Here is a 17,777-nt window from a genome sequence, read left to right as displayed (position 1 = left end):
CTGCGGGAGATATGGCGTTCTCCCGCAACTCTCCTTGAAAGCTCCTGGACTAGATGAAAATCATTTTGGGGCAGGAGGAAGATTATGCAGTCACTGCAACAGGAGAAGAGGAGGACGACGACAACCTTTCCAGTTCCATCAGAACTGCTGGGACCGGGGTGTAAGATTCTTCTTCCATTTACAGGTCCATGAACCTGCTTAATAGGTAAGCAGGCAGTGATTCTCTTGTGGATTGGACATGTTCTGAGGGAGGACACTGATCACCCAAGGTCCCCAGTATGGCCAGTAAGCTGAATCCACCAGAGGTGGTGGTGGTCTCCCTGGCATGGGGTGCCAGTGGCTCTGAGGATGATGAGACAACTGTTCCCAGGGGTGTGCATGTCTCCATGATGTTGCACAGGTGTGATATGGATGGGACAGCTCTTCTCCCAATTTAGATTCATCAGAAGGGGAGAAAGTGGACTCTGGCTCTGGTGGCGGTACTGTTGGAGTTGATGGAACAGAGTATAGTACCTGCGAGAAAGGCAAGGAAGTCTGTAACCGAGGCACATCCCATGGAGGGGATACTATCTCCCTGAAAGTGGAGGGGCCCCCGTTGAGGGCACTCTGGGTCTGGTAAGGATAAGACCTCTTGGGGTTCAGACTTGGATCTGGATCTTCCCAACATGAGGGGTACTCTTATTCCTGGGCATTGGCACAAGCACTGAGGAATTTCCCCGGTATGGACTTCTCATGTCTTGTGGGGTGCCAGTGATTGCGGTACTGGCAGTTCAGTGCCCAGGACCACTGGATCCCAAGGATTCTGAGTCTTCTTCTCGTGACTGCGGGGTTTGGGAGAGATCCATCCCCTTGGGCTGAGCAAGTGGAGGGAGCATCCATTCTCTTGGATTTAGAGGAAGATGTAGCCCCATGCTTATGGGAGTGCTTCTGAAAGTTCCAAGCAGGCCCCACTGTGGGGTCAGCTCTGCTGGCACCAGAGTCAGACGTTGTAATGGGAGGTGCATGCCTCACTAAATCAGGCTGATGTTCAAGAGGGTTCCCTAGCCTCAGTCTGAGAAATTTGTGAGCTCTCATGGCTGAGCTCAGCCTTCCAGCTTCTGCTGGAGAAGGATTGGCAATTGCTGCATCTAGCGCAATGTGAGCTTCTCCCAGGCACTAGAGGTAGCATTGATGGTCATCACTGACACAGAAGGATTGTGGTCAGGAGGCACAGATTTTGAAGCCCAGGATGTTGGGCAGAGTCTGCTGACTGCCTAAGAGACTAGGGGAGGGTGTGTCAGGTGAACAACTTCCGATTCTATTCTAAAACTAATCATTAAAAACTACTGGACTACTAAAACTAGGCAAGATAAACCAATAAAAAACGGTAAATAAAACTGGTTATTAAATTACAGCTGTGATTTTTTCAAAGTTCAGAGATGAGGATACTGACCATTCTGACCTGGACCAAGTGGCAGTGAGAAAGAACTGGAAAAGTGGTCGGTCCACCCCGCCCTTTATTGCCTTGGACAGAAACACAACGCAAGTCAGGGCACACATACGGACCAACGTATACTACTTTCAAGTTCTCCAACTCCAGGCGCATGGTATGCATGTGTAACCCTCAGTGGAATATAAATAGGGTTACTGAAAGAAGAACTCTACCTCTTTCATACAAGTTAACATTGCTGTTATGTAATACACGGATATTTAAGTCAGTTCTTATGGTCTTGGAAGCTTGTCTCCAGAGATAGGAAAATGAACCTCTGCCTCCTGAGTCCCTATTAAAAGGGAAAAAATATATATTGCTAACAGTTTCACCTGGAAAGGAATGAACAATAGCTTTCAGTCCAACGTGAGCAGGATAAGTAGGTCTGTGTAATAAATTCAAGATAGCTACTTTTTCAGATGAATTTTTTTATGCAGGAACTTTATACAGTGTAACCTTGATTTCAGTGGAAATTTTAAAGAGGGATCTGCAGCACCATTGGTAAAGTATACAGTTAACTGCAAGCTACAGTGAATGTTTTTCCCTGTTATTTTGAAATCACATGTCTCAGCTACACCTTTGAAATGTTGCCCATTTATACATATGTATAATGATATCCTTTAATTACATGATCAGATATGACTTCTCCGCCAGTATTTCTGCCTCATTCAGCGCACAAGATAAACACATGGCATAGAATTATGGTTGCATGGAAAACCAATGAATTGGCGTTTACTAACTTTCAAAGGCTTCACTTTGCAACTTAGGGGGTACATCCACACTACCTGCCAGATCAGCGGGTAGCAAGCGATTGGGATCGATTTATCGCGTCTAGACAAGATGTGATAAATCAATCCCTGCCGCGCTCCCCGTCAACTCTGGAACTCCACCAGGGCGAGAGGCGGAAGTGGAATCGACGGGGGAGCCGCAGCCATCAATCCCGCCCTGTGAGGACGGGAGGTAAGTCAAAATAAGATATGTCAACTTCAGCTACGGTAATCTGTAGCTCAAGTTGCGTCTCTTACATCGACACCCACCCCCCAGTGTAGACCAGCCCAAAGGCTAATATAGTTTTTGTATTAACTACAAAACCACTATTAAACACCACTCCTAATATGGAACCAGGCATATACACATTTTAGTGGTGGTTTCATTCAGGTAATTACAGCCTATATCTCTTGTTCCAATTCCTTGTTACCCACTTCTCCTATGCCCAGGTCTACTTCCCTCCTCGGGCTGCTTTTTGCCATTTCCTTCTCCCCAACCAATGGGAAACTGCATAAAAGGGATAGGAAAGTGTACCTGTCAAGTCTATTTCTCTTTTGTTGTTCTTCCCCCCCACCTCAATTGTTCTCTTGCTCCCCATAACAAAGAGCAAGAGATTCCTAAAGATGTTCTTACAAAAAACTTGCCATATATACCACTTAATACAGTGAAACAGGCAGACTAGTACTATCACTAGATTCAGTGGAGCGAAAGATAGGAACGAAGGCTTGGTCTTACATTGAAAAAAGTTATATCACCATAGTTACATCAGTCGGAGGTGTGAAAAAACCACATCAACTGACAGTTCTGCCAACAAAACCTTCATCGTGCACGCAGCTATGTCTAGAAAAGAGTGCTTCCTGTCAAGCATATATAGGCTGGCATAGCTATATTGGTAGAGTCTCCATAGCATAACCTCTTCCTCCTGACCAGTCTTCCACTCCATACCACTGAATTTATTTTATCCTTGTTTTCTACTTATCTACAAAGTGAAACTTACAAGCATTTTTAGCACATTTCATTTCGCAATGCATCAGTACAAGAGAGCAATAAATCGCAATTGGCAATTACCTATATCAGGTTTAGGAAAAAAGACATTCCTATATTATATTTTCATATATTTATAAATATATAATAGAGCCCAAGTTGCCCCCAAACAATAAAACTAGACAATCATACACAGCTGTTATAATGTGTTCCTCAAAGCATAATAGCTGCCCACTTAACAGCTTTTACAAGTGTCAGTTAAAAATTATGCTAACTGAACTGGCATCAAAATCTCTCTCCCCAATCCTTCCATCCAGTTAAATATGAAGAAGTTCTGATGACAAAAAAGCCCACCTGTCTCTTATCTACAAATACAATATAAACAAACATAGTAAAACAGGTAAATCCATTCTAGACATGGAGTGTAAAACTAACCCACAGAAGATATTAATTAGAACCTATTGTGCATCAAATTATATGAGGAAGGTTAGCCTGAACACAAATAGTATCAATATTCTGCAATACTGTGGTTTCAACATGTTCTCGGAATTAGAATACTGACAAAGCTCTGAATCCCAAGATATTTATGGAATTTAAACCTGTAAAAATAATTAGCATTAACAAAGAGCTATGAAATTTGAGTGGGAAATGTACTGTTCTCCCTGATACTTACAAATCTCTAAAGATTCATAAAATCCTTAAACAAATCTGTAGGTGCCATCATCTACAAAAACATTTGGGATCCACAGAGGCTGTAAATGTGCATTTGTAATGGTCAGCCCTAAAATTCTACACCTTTGAGCCAGTATACTGCAAGGAACTAGTTCTAGAATTGTCTGAATTTCTATTAAACGCAAATCAATACCCAAAAGTTAGAAACAATGCAGTTGTAAACAGGATAACTTATGAAACAAATAACTTAACGAGACCATGAAGCTTCATCTGCACCATATTAGGTAGGTATTAACTGCATCTTAGTTTATCAGAGAGCCAATGTAATATTAAGAGTTGTGTTTTGCAGATAGCAGAACCACCTGCTTTTATGGAGATTCTGTTTGCCTTGTTTATTAAAATGTGTACTTTGTAGGGAAGATTTCTGGGTTGCTGGATTAACTGATGTTGACATTATTTAGAAACAAAGACAAGAGCTGAAGACTATAGTATTATTGTTTAAATAAGAGACTGTGCTATTAGAATAGATTAGAAATGTGACTATGGAAAGGAAGTGCACACAAACAAACAAGGAACTAGTAGTTTAAAGACTTCACTACCACCTTAAATTTAATAGGCTTATTAAAATTTCAATTTCTGTTTAAGTACAGTATGTACATTTTTTTAAAAGGTATTTCAAAAAATACTAATTTTTTTCTGCTCCCTGTTGATGTTATAAGGGTCTTTTTAGCAAGGGATAAATTGACTAAAAACTGGGAAAATGCAAAGGGCTGGCAAATGCGCAAAGTGAACAAACTGAGAAAAAACATTTTTATCCTGAGCTAAACTTTTCAGTTAAGAACAATGCTTTAAATTCCTGTAAGAGTCTGGTTGAATGGGAGAGCCTGGGGAAAACCCAGAGATGCCATGCGAAATAGGAGATCACATTCTAGAGTGTTGGTGACATAATGTGCATGGATATTGAACAGGTATGGCAAAAAATTTTACATAAAAGCTTTTTTTTAGGGAGACAGAAAATTGGGTTTTTGTCAAAACGATATTTAATTGTAAGCATCTGCTTTCCTCTTTTTTAATTTATTTTTTTACTTGGACTTTTGGTTGAGGGAAAGTCAAAAACCCCTGCTAAAAATTTTGAGTGGGAAAAAAAAACAAAAAAACAGTTTGTTGGTTTTGCTGACATTTTATATGGTGATGGGGACACCATTTTCCAACAAGTTCTAGTATTGTAGTCTCTGAACAGTGGTGAGGAGATTTCCAATACTCCGCTGTATAGCATCTCTTTTAGGCCTGCACCCCAACTACAAATTCTAGCCCCAGTACTGCAGTCTGATCTTTTAACACAGACCCTGGAAGACCACCAAGTTAGTGAATCTAGCTAGTGTTTCAAAGGAGCATGCATTTACCCATTTGTCCTTTTTCTAGGAAGGATAGAAAGAAAGCTGCTACTATTAAACAAAACAAAGTTTACTGTCTTTCACACTCTGTTCTTACATAGAAATAATTGTACTGTATTTCCATTTGTTTTAATGGACAAGAAATATTTAGCCTGGCAAACAAGTAACATTCATGCTCTAAACCGATATCGAATTCTTGTTAAAAATTATGTTTTCCTATGCCAAAGAAAAACTGTGTGTAATCCAGATACACAAGGTTTTCTGAAAACTACTCAAAATTAAGAGGCTAATTTAAAAAAAAAAAAAAAAAAGAAAAAAAACCCTCCCAAATCCCAAGAGTTGCATATTGCAAATGTACACACAGGATGCTGTCTTTCACTTCCTTTTTAATCATGTTCATTCACACGCTACCATGCAAAACAAGAAAACCCAGCAGAAGAAAGTACAGAATCTCAAAGGGAAAATACAAACAAAAAAGCCTATCAAAGAGGCACATCCTGCCACAAACGTATTTTCTTCAAAACACAATAGCAGAAGTGCAAACTGCTGTAATGCAAATATAATCTACAAGTCACTCAAAGCTATGAAAACTATTACCTGATCCATGTTGGAATTGAGCGTAGTAAGCAAAGTAAAACCACGACCCTGAACAAGGTATTGTCCAAGTGCTGCCATGTGAGTTTCCTCCTCTTCCTCCTCCCTGGCTTCAGCCCTCTGGACCACAGCATTGCAGAGACGATTGACATCTATCAAAAATTCACGTGCCAGCGAGTTACTGGCACTGCTCATGTCTGAGCTGCAAATACAAAAAAGAAAAAAGAGAAGTATCAAAGCTTATCCTTTAAAAAGTTTACCATTCTCAAGATTGAGCTACACATGAAGTCTATAGGACTGAAAAAAGTTGTAAAAAATTTCTATTTTTTTTTTTAATTGTGGCTTCAGCTATCCACCCTCCACGAACTACACTAAACGTAAGTTAGTCACAGATATCTACCATCTGTAAATTTTGAAGTGTTTTTGTTTCTCATCCATATCACAAGATATTTTCATATAATATAAATAGCTTTTAGAGATGTAGTTAGAAAATATATCTCGATATAATGCTGTCCGCGGGAGCCAAAAATCTTACCGTGTTATAGGTGAAACCGCATTATACTGAACTTGCTTTGATCCACCAGAGTGCACAGGCCCCCCCGCCAGAGCACAGCTTTACCGCATTATATCTGAATTTGTGTTATATAGGGTCACGTTATATCGAGGTAGAGGTGTATTAACATGCAGTACTCATTTATAAAATATCTATTAGATGAACTTCCACAAAGCAAAGTTTCCCCTGTGAACGTATAAAGGGAAAATAATGGCTTAATTCCAGTCTTCTAGTAAGCTAGAAGTGAGCTGTAATGCCCAGACTGCATATTTAGAAGCAGCTAAAACTTAAAGGAAAATGACTAAGTCAGAGGAAAATCAGACATCCCATGATTCAGGATTTTCATAAACATTGTGAATTCAAACTAAATGCATCTTCTCGCGCTCTATAAAGTATGTATGCATACACTGCACACGTAGGCTGGGACTTTTCAAATAAGATAAGATTAAGGGCGCTAAATGCACAAATGCTATTGAATTTCAATGGATTTGGGCATTTAGCTCCCTCCTGTGGTTTTGAAAATCCCAGCACCACTGCGCAAGTGAGGCACAAGTGTATATTAAAAAAACAACACTTTATAAAAAGGGACTCCAGCATCTTTCCCAGGATAAAACAGGCTTTACTTTCAAAATAATCAAGAAACTTTTAAAAAACATAAGTAAATTAGATCAAAACTGAGATCTAAAACTAAAACATCTCAATTTCTAATAAAATGTAATATTAAATGTTGGATTTACCAGCATGGACAGTGGTCATTTTAAACAAACAAATGATTGAAATAAATATTCACTAAACGCATGTTGCTCGAAATGTGATTCTACTTTGGAGAGGACTCAAATGCAGTAGAGCAAGATTAAATTTCAATACTTCACATTATATATGTCCAAACATTTGAATTTGACTTTAAAATAAATGCACATACTGAAATCCAGTGCACTATTTGGACACTATTTGTAAGAAAACCTAGTGATGTTTCTTCTATCTCCTCCACTCCCAACTACTCCAGTGGAATTAAGTTTCTCTTTCCTCTTGTAGGTATTATGGTAATATTGCTAGTTGGCCAGTAACACACTGGCAATTTGAAATTAACAGGAAGGGGAAAATATATTAGAAATTACAACGTAAATTACAGAAAGATCAAAAATTATCTATGCTACTGAGAAAGGCATAGTGGAAGTGACATGAAGCAGTGGTGGTGACTAGAGAAATATTGGGTGCACTAGAATACACCAAAAGTGAAGAGCATATATCTGGTATGACTCATTTTAGTTAGTGCTACAAGACTAGTTACAAGAACCAAAAATACATTTTAAAATAGAGTTAAAATGTGAGATCAGTAAGAACAGGCCCACATGACTCCCTTCACACATACAAATAGGAAAAAGGATCTCTAGGACTGCTTAACTCTGTTTTTTAAAATAGTTGTATTAATGTCACTGAAATGGAGGGAAAAACCCATGCAGTCATTATGTCAAATATGTATCTTAAAATAATTTTAAACACACGCCTACAATAATTTTGAGATTAAGAAGTTATCCGATACTCAAAACCTCATGTGAATGTTGTGATCACTACTTCTTCCACTGAAAGCTATATATTGCATGTGCAACTTTTCATCATAGAAATAAAACTGTACACTTAAAGAGTATAGGTGTCTGTAACATCATGGATCATGGAGAAGTAACTCTGGCCAAGAGACAATCAGAATGAGGGGCTGGCAGGGTGGTTTACATACATATGAAAAAAAGTGGAGTTCAGGACCAATCATTGCAATTTATGCTGCAGCTAGGAGCACTACAAAAGCTGAGCCTTCAGCCTTGTGCAGTGGAAGAGAGGAAGAAAAAAGGATGCTTTGTGCTTCCTCAGAAAAAGGCTAAGCATGACAAGTCGTCTTTGGAAGGAAAATGAAGTAAAGATGTTAAGGGACTCAAGGAAAGAGAAAGAAAAAAAATTCAAACAGAGATGAAAACAGAGACAAGAAACTCAAAAATGAACTCTTCCTTGTAAGAGTTTTCAGTCTTCCCTATTTGAAAAAGGGAAGTGAGGTAACTGTTGTTTCCTAAGTGTAGAGGCATCAACACTGATCTTAGCTGTAACCAATTATGGCTCAATGAAAATTCTATGCACACCTATGACATTGTAGAAATAAGTATTCATGGTGTGTAATGTAAATGCTAACTGCTACTTACCAGGTTGTTGTTGTTTTTAAATACAGCTACACATTTCTTTTCTTTTTACAAGAAAAAACAGAGAAATTCTGGCAATATTTCCTTAAAGTTTTGCCTGTAAGACATGAGAAATGTTTGTAAGTCACAATGTCTTTAAAAAAATATATATCTGTAATACACTATTTTGTAATTTTGAAGTTAAAGTTTAAATGTAGTGTTTCATAAACTTATGAAATAGACCAATGAATCTTTTGCAAGTCTTTTTTGAGTGTTAGGATGGAGAATTGACTCAATCTAAAGCTTTATGATTCTGGTAACAGGGAATAAAGATTACGCATAAAAAAGACAAGCTAATAACACAAAAGCTACTGTAGTTCAAATATTTCGAGGCAAAGAGTTGACAAGTAATGTTTTCATCGAGTTATATTTAAAATACAAGTTGTACTTAGCGCTTATCACCTTTTGACTGAAGGTACTTTATAGCAATGACTCTGTAAAGCAGACAGCAAGTATTCTACTAATTTAACTCACGTAACTGACATTTTCAAGGCTGTCCACTAATTTTGGGTGAACCATTTTAGTATCCTGCTCAATATGCAAAACTGTGTTCTTCAGAGGTGCTCAGCACCCACAACTCCAATTGACATCACTGAGTACATGATGTCAGCATCTCTTGGAAGAGGAAACTGTGGGGGGAGGAGGGGAGAAGAGTCAAGTGCTAGAGGTCTCAAGTTGAGCACTCAAAAAATAACCGAACATTTCTATAAACCAGAAATAGTTCATAAAAAAGGGAGGGCCTTTTCAAAAGCTGGCACATGGTCTGCCAGCATCATTATTACATCAAATGTGTCCTGGAAACTTAACGTCAAATATGATAACTTAATTATAACATAGGCTGTATGGAAAGCAATCTTTACATGTATGACCTCTGTAATAGCAGCAAGGAGACTAGAGCAAAATAGCCAAGTAGTTTTCTGTAAAAAATACCTTCTGCTGCTTTCCTTATTGTTCAGTTTAGCTATTTAAGCACTTGATAAGACAAGACATGTGAAGTGCTTTTAAGATCAATAATGAATGATTTCTCACTGATCATAGTACTACTATGCATTGTATACAGCTAAAGCTATGCTAACCTACACTTATATTGTATATTGTTAGGCACTTTCTCTTCCTCTTGCTGACTGTAGCATTGACACTGCTCTCTACACAGACTGACACTTCCTCTTATTATGAGGTAGCAAGCAAGCAAACTAATATGATTAAGAAGAAGCAGGTCTAGTGGGCTAAGAAGCAGCCCTACAAACATCCAGTATCAAAACATCACTGAGGAACACTATCAACATTGCTTGGGCTCTTGTTAAATGGGCCCACAATCTCTGGAGGCAAGGTCTGAACTGCCTCATAAACTGTTTAATGCAGTACATAAGAACAGCGATATTGGGTCAAACCAATGGTTCATCTGCAAAATTCTGCAAATTTTATTGGTCAATAAATAAATGTGGAGGTTCCAGCATGGCAGTGGAGAGCACAGGCCACTGGCTGCATGGAGGTGGGAGATCACCCTGCATGCAGCCCCTCACCCTCCCGGGACACAGGCTTGGCTGTGAGGCTGCACCCAACCCTGACACAGCGTAAGGGCCAGGCCTGCCCCAGAGGTCCATGTTGGGGGGGCGGAGGGGTGGAGCCGGGAGTAGTTTCTGGAGATGTGTCTGCCCCAGCTGCTCTCTGCAGGGGAATGGCACTCCTTCCCCACCCCCAGCCCAGCTGGGACAAGCAACTGAACCCAGTACAGGGTATGAGCCACCATCAAGATGGGGTGGGGCCTCAGGGGGGTTCTGAGGGAAGGAGGGGTGAGGCTTGGCAGGGAGGTCTGCTGGGGTCCAGATGCATGAGGGTTGGGCAGACGGGGCGGGGGGGGGGGGGGTCTGACCTGGCACCATCAGAGGTGTCTCCAGCCCTGCCCTGCCCAGTGATTTCAATAGACAAAAGGACTGGAGTCACAATGCAGGATACTGGTATACTTCTGACACTTCAACGGAGAAATACTCCCCAGTGTATTTTTGACTTACTACATGTAAAGTATTACAAGCATACTCTAATTACTGTGCATAGTAAAGATAACTTTACTACTGAAATGTTAAGTGAACTTTCACTTATCTTTACATTTGTTTCAAGGCGTATTAAAAACTTGGTGGAAAAGCTAAGCTGGAGAAGGACACACAAAAAAACCACACAAAAAAAACAAAAAAAAAAACACACCAAGCAAGGCCAAGAGCCCCAGTTCAGAAACATGGCAGCTACTAAGTGACATTTTTCCATTCAGCAGAGCCAGGACCAGAATGATTACCCATAGGTGCAGCACAGCCTTTTCAAATTCAGCAATATCTTTGCTCCATTTGCAATTGCTCAGAACTTTAGAGTCAAAGCTAGAGACTAGAACTCATTGAAGAATAAAGGTTTTGATGAAAATGTCAATTAAAATGGCTTTTCTACCAAAGTTTCAGAAAAAAATTGTTTTTAAAATATCTGTCCATGAAATTTCTAAGACTTTTTTTTTTCCCCCAACATGGCCCATTAAAAGTAATCTCAGGCCTGGTCTACACTAGGCGTTTAAATCGGTTTTAGGAGCGTAAAACCGATTTAACGCCACAACCGTCCACACTAGGAGGCACCTTATATCGATTTTAATGGCTCTTTAAATCGGTTTCTGTACTCCTGCCCGACGAGAGGAGTAGCGCTAATATCGGTATTAACATATCGGAATAGGGTTAGTGTGGCCGCAATCGACGGTATTGGCCTCCGGGAGCTATCCCACAGTGCACCACTGACCGCTCTGGACAGCATTCTCAACTCGGATGCACTGGCCAGGTAGACAGGAAAAGCCCCGCAAACTTTTGAAATTCATTTCCTGCTTCGACAGTGTGGAGAGCTCATCATCACAGGTGACCACGCACAGCTCATCAGCACAGTTAACAATGCTGTCTCCTGAGAATCGAAAAAGAGCCCCAGCATGGACCGCTCGGGAGGTAATGGATCTGATCGCTATATGGGGAGATGATTCAGTGCTAACAGAACTGCGTTCCAAAAGACGAAATGAAAAAGTATTTGAAAGAATTTCTAAGGCGATGACGGATAAAGGCCACAGCAGGGACTCCGTGCAGTGCAGAGTGAAAGTTAAGGAGCTCAGACAAGCCTACCAGAAAACCAAAGAAGCAAACGGAAGGTCCGGGGCAGGTCGAAAAACATGCCGCTTCTATGCTGAGCTGCACGCAATTTTTAGGGGCTGCGCCACAAGTACCCCACCCTGACCGTGGATTCCGAGGTGGGGTTGTAATCTCTGCCATGTCTGAGGATTATGCAGACGGGAAGATGAAGAGGAAGAAGAAGAGGAAGACCTGCAGAGAGCACACAGCACTCCGTGAACCCCAGCAGCCAGGAGCTTTTATCACCCTGACGGAATTACCCTGCTCCCAGCCCTCACAAGCAACTATTCCAGAGAATGACGCCCTGGAAGGGAGCTCTGGTGAGTGTACCTTTGCAAATAGCAAACAGTGTTTTTTAAGCAAGCCTTTTTTAATGATTGATTTGCCCAGAGGACTTGGGATGCATTCGCAGACAGTATAGTTACTTAGAAAAGTTTGTTAACATGTCCGGGATTGAGAGGAAATCCTCCAGGGACATCTCGATGAAGCTCCTGTAGGTACTCCAGAAGCCTTTGCAGAAGGTTTCTGGGCAAGGCATCCTTGTTCCGCCCACCATGGTAGGACACTTTACCATGCCATGCATGTAGCAAGTAATCAGGTATCATTGCGTGGCAAAGCATCGCAGCGTATGGTCCCGGGGACTGCTGGCATTCAAGAAGCATCCGCTCTTTATCTTGTTCTGTTATCCTCAGCAAAGTGATATCGTTCAGGATAACCTGGTTAAAAATCAGGAATTTAAGTAAGGGGGGTGGCCATTTTTCTACTGGTTTCGTGGAATGCAGCAGCTTAAAAAAGACACTTTCCTGCACGAGCGAGCGGGGAGGGGAGGAGTGAAATGCCGATGATCTTTTCTGTTTGGTCACCGGTGGGTGGGGAGGGGAAGGTTGTTGATTAGCAGGGAGCTAGCGTGGTATTAGCCATGCGTTGGGGAGGGGTAAATCACTGAGACAGTGGCTTACCATGGCCGCATGCAAGCTGAATTCTGATGCCTGGACCTGATGTGTCTGTGAGATCTGTAAACCCAGAGCTGCAAGCGGTCACTATTAAGATGAAAAATGCGACCTTGTAGGGAAATCACATGTGCTAGGTGAATAGTGATGTTCACTGTGAAACAGTATAACCATTGTTCTGTAAAATGTATCTTTCTAAATATTTATCTCCCTCATGCAGCTGCAAATTTTTCAACCATCCCTCCTCCATCCCAAAGGCTAGCACAGATAAGGCGGAGGACAAGAAGACGAGATGAGATGTTCTCGGATATTATGGAAGTTACACGCAATGAAAGAGCTCATCTGAATGAGTGGAAGGACGTGGTTTCAAATTACAGGAAAGAGGCCAGTGAACGTGAGGACAGGAGGGACAACCGAGATGAGAGGTGGCGACAGGAAGACCGGCAGGAAAATCAGCGGTGGCGGCAGGAAGATCAGCGGTGGCGGGATGCAACTCTGGGGCTGCTGCGTGATCAAACTGACATGCTCCGGCGTCTTGTGGAGCTTCAGGAACGGCAGCAGGATCACAGAGTGCCGCTGCAGCCCCTGTATAACCACCCTCCCCCCTCACCATGTTCCTTAGCCTCCTCACCCAGACGTGTAAGAACGCGTGGGGGGAGGCTCCGTGCACCCGCCCACTCCACCCCTGTGGACAGCCCAACCAGAAGGATGCTTTTTAAATATAAGTGACTTTATTTGCATAAGTAAGCTGTACTCGAAGGGGGAGGGGGAGTTGCTTACAGGGACTGAGTCAATCAAGGGGGTTGGGTGTTCATCAACAAACACAGCAGTCACACTGTACCCTGGCCATTGATGAAGCTCGTTTTCAAAGCTTCTCTGATGCGCACCGCTTCCTGGTGTGCTCTTCTAATCTCCCTGGTGTCTGGCTGCGCGTAATCAGCGGCCAGGTGATTTGCCTCAGCCTCCCACCCCGCCATAAAGGTCTCCCCCTTACTCTCACAGAGATTATGGAGAATACAGCAAGCAGCAATAACATAGGGGACATTGGTTTGGCTGAGGTCTGAGCGAGTCAGTAATGTGCGCCAGCGAGCCTTTAAACGGCCAAATGCACATTCCACCACCATTCTGCACTTGCTCAGCCTGTAATTGAACAGATCCTGACCACTGTCCAGGCTGCCTGTGTATGGCTTCATGAGCCATGGAATCAAGGGGTAGGCTGGGTCCCCCAGGATAACGACAGGCATTTCAACATCCCCAACTGTTATTTTCTGGTCTGGGAAGTAAGTCCCTTGCTGCAGCCGTTTAAACAGAGTAGTGCTTCTGAATACGCGGCGTCATGAACCCTCCTGGCCATCCCACGTGGATGTTTGTGAAACGTCCTTGTGATCCACCAGTGCTTGCAGCACCATTGAAAAGTACCCCTTCCGGTTTACGTACTGGGTGCCCTGGTGCTGCGGTGCCAAGATAGGGATATGGGTTCCATCTATCGCCCCCCCACAGTTAGGGAATCCCATTGCAGCAAAGCCATCCACTATGGCCTGCACGTTTCCCAGAGTCACAACCTTTGTAGCAGCAGCTTAGTGATTGCTTTGGCTACTTGCATCACAGCAGCCCCACAGTAGATTTTCCAACTCCAAATTGATTCCCGACTGACCGGTAGCTGTCTGGCGTTGCAAGCTTCCACAGGGCTATCGCCACTCGCTTCTCTACTGTGAGGGCTGCTCTCATCTTGGTATTATGGCGTTTCAGGGCAGGGGCAAGCAAGTCACAAAGTTCCATGAAAGTGCCCTACGCATGCGAAAGTTTCGCAGCCACTGGGAATCGTCCACACCTGCAACACAATGCGGTCCCACCAGTCAGTGCTTGTTTCCGGGCCCAAAATCGGCGTTCAATGGATAGAATCTGCCCCATTACCATCAGGATCTCCAAAGCGCGGGGCCCGCGGTTTGAGAGAATTCTGTGTCCACGTCCTCATCACTGTCATCGCCGCGCTGCCGTATCCGCCTCTTACTCGCCTCGGTTCGAAGGTCCTGGTTCAGCATATACTGCACGAGTGCGCGAGGTGTTTAAAACATCCACGATTGCGGTATGGAGCTGAGCAGGGTCCATGCTTGCTGTGCTATGGCGTCTGCACGGTTCACCAAGCAAAGCAAAAAAGGCGCGAAACGGTTGTCTGCCGCTGTCAGGGAGGGAGGGAGGGGTGAGGCTGTACCCAGAACCACCCGCAACAATGATTTTTGCCCCATCAGGCACTGGGATCTCAACCCGGAAATGCCAAGGGGCGGGGGAGGCTGCGGGAACTATGGGATAGCTACGGGATAGCTACCCACAGTGCAACGCTCCAGAAATCGACGCTAGCCTCGGACCATGGACGCACACCACCGATTTAATGTGTTTAGTGTGGCCACGCGCACTCGATTTTATAAAATCTGTTTTACAAAACCGGTTTATGCAAATTCGGAATAGTCCCGTAGTGTAGACGTACCCACATTCTTCAGCTTGCTAAAGAAAGAAAGAAGCTATCAACTCTTCCACTTTTAAAGTGAGTGAATCATTCAGACCTCCCCAGTGGCATATGTTCCAAGTGTACCTTCAGTGTAGACAGGAGCAATCCTATACAAGAACCATCCACCTTCAATTCAAGTGTATCAGCAGAAGACTAACCTGCTTGATACCTCATTTTGTCATTCCAAGTGCATCAGCCAATGATATTTAAGTAGCCTGGTTGACAGTAGCATCTGCACTACTGACATGAAGTAGAAATTACATACTTAGAAAAGTAGCAATAATTAACAAGGCTACCAAGTTTGCCTCTTTCTTTTTTAAAACACTAAACAAAGCCTGGTCTTTCATTTGACAAGAGCGTCAACTCTGAAATGTGCTATCAATGAAGCCAGCTATTGTCGGGTTACATCATCCCTATGCTGCCTTGGTGGAAAGTTACAGCAGCAGGACAACACGAATAGAGGAGTTAGATAAAGTTGTTATGAGAAAGTAGGGAACTGCCAGAGCGAGGCAAATGCCAGGTGGCCTAATTGGGATCAGATAAATTGCATGGGAAATGGGAAACCAGTAAGCAAAGGGCCATGCATGTGAAAAGTGTGTGTATCAGACAAAGAACCAATCAGCAGCAATGTAATGTTGGTGTGTCTGACGTTTGCTAATATGGAGAAGCCTATATAATATGAGGCATTGTAAATAATAAATGATTCAGCTTGCAATCATATTGGTTGTTGTGCTTTATCCGGCCCGCCTGCAACGCAACAAGCTATATTTTAATAGAGCTTACATTTAAAACAAAGCATCCTTTCTATTTATTAGGACTGACATGGTTTATCTTGTCTCATGACTTCATGCTTTGCGAAGAACTATGCCTAGCACTACAAGCAGGATGCTCACTAGGATTGTATATTAAATTACATGCATTCCCATTAACTTTAGGGGTATTTTCACGAGTCACTTTTAAAACATTGATATTTATCATCAATACTCACCACACAGTATCTGAGCTACTGCAATTAATTCGTGTACCAAATATTCCTGTATTTTATGTTTCATCTCATATCAGTGAAACATAAAATACTCAACTTACATTTAAACAGTCTGACAAGAAATGTTTATGAGACTTTTTCATCTTTGCTGGTGACTAACACCTTGATACAGACTCTACACATATATTTTCATAATATTATAGAATCATAAAAGATTAGGGTTGGAAGAGATCTCAGGAGGTCATCTAGTCCAATCCCCCTGCTCAAAGCAGGGCCAACCCCAACTAAATAATCCCAAGCCAGGCCTTACACACCTCTAATGATGGAGATTCCACCACCTCCCTAGGTAACCCATTCCAGTGCTTCACCACCCTCCTTGTGAAATAGTTTTTTCTTAATATCCAATCTAGACCTTCCACACTGCAACTTGAGACCATTGCTTTTTGTTCTGTCAACTACTACCACTAAGAACAACCTAGCTCAATCCTCTTTGGAACCCCCCCTCAGGTAGTTGAAGGCTGCTATCAAATCCCTCCCTCACTCTTTTCTGCCAACTAAATAACCCCAGTTGCCTCAGTCTCTCCTCGTAAGTCATGTGCTCCAGCCCCTTAATCATTTTCATTGCCCTCTGCTGGACTCTAATTTATCCACATCCTTTCTGTAGCGGGGGGCCCAAAACTGGATGCAATACTCCAGATGTGGTTTCACCAGTGCCGAATAGAGGGGAATAATCACTTCCCTCGATCTGCTGGCAATGCTCCTACTAATGCAGCACAATATGCCATTAGCCTTCTTGGCAACAAGGGTACACTGTTGACCCATATCCAGCTTCTCGTCCACTGTAATTCCCAGGTCCTTTTCTGCAGAACTGCTGCTTAGCCAGTTGGTCCCCAGCCTGTAGCGGTGCAAGGGATTCTTCCATCTTAAGTGCAGGACTCTGCACTTGTCCTTGTTGAACCTCAGATTTCTTTTGGCTCAATCCTCCAATTTGTCTAGGTCACTCTGGACCCTATCCCTACCCTCCAGCATATCTACCTCTCCCCTCATCTTAGTGTCATCCACAAACTTGCTGAGGGTGCAATCCAGCCCATCATCCAGATCATTAATGAAGATGCTGAACAAAACCGGTCCCAGGAGCGACCTCTGGGGCACTACACTTGATACTGGCTGCCAACTAGACATCAAGCCATTGATCACTACCCACTGAGCCTGAAGATCTAGCCAGCTTTCTATCCACCTTATAGTCCATCATCCAATCCATACTCTAACTTTCTGGCAAGAGTACTATAGGAGACGATATCAAAAGCTTTGCTAAGTCAAGATATGTCACACCCATTGCTTTTCCCATATCCACAAAGCCAGTTATCTCATCATAGAAGGCAATCAGGTTGGTAAGGCATGACTTGACTGTTCCTGATCACTTTCCTCTCCTCCAAGTTCTTCAAAATGGATTCCTTGAAGACCTGCTCCATGATTTTTCCAGGGACTGAGGTAAGGCTGTAATTCCCCAAATTCTCCTCCTTCCCTTTTTC

The 17,777-nt window shown here is 42.6% G+C and overlaps 1 protein-coding gene across 3 annotated transcripts in view; it reads right to left on the bottom strand.

Annotated features, from left to right (window-relative positions):
• Window positions 1-17,777, bottom strand: part of LYST (lysosomal trafficking regulator) — a 159,988-nt gene that overhangs the window by 120,042 nt on the left and 22,169 nt on the right. For all 3 annotated transcript variants that reach the window (XM_039528956.1, XM_039528954.1, XM_039528955.1), the window contains exons 2-3: window positions 8,623-8,716; window positions 5,884-6,082 (exon numbers count right to left, since the gene is read on the bottom strand). In XM_039528956.1, coding sequence (XP_039384890.1) covers window positions 5,884-6,075 — 192 coding nt within the window. In that variant the 5' untranslated portion in view covers window positions 6,076-6,082; window positions 8,623-8,716. The remainder of the gene's footprint in view (window positions 1-5,883; window positions 6,083-8,622; window positions 8,717-17,777) is intronic.

This window comes from Mauremys reevesii, linkage group 3 (assembly GCF_016161935.1).
Source record: "Mauremys reevesii isolate NIE-2019 linkage group 3, ASM1616193v1, whole genome shotgun sequence".
NCBI lineage: Eukaryota > Metazoa > Chordata > Testudines > Geoemydidae > Mauremys > Mauremys reevesii.
This window is presented reverse-complemented; position numbering and strand designations above follow the sequence as displayed.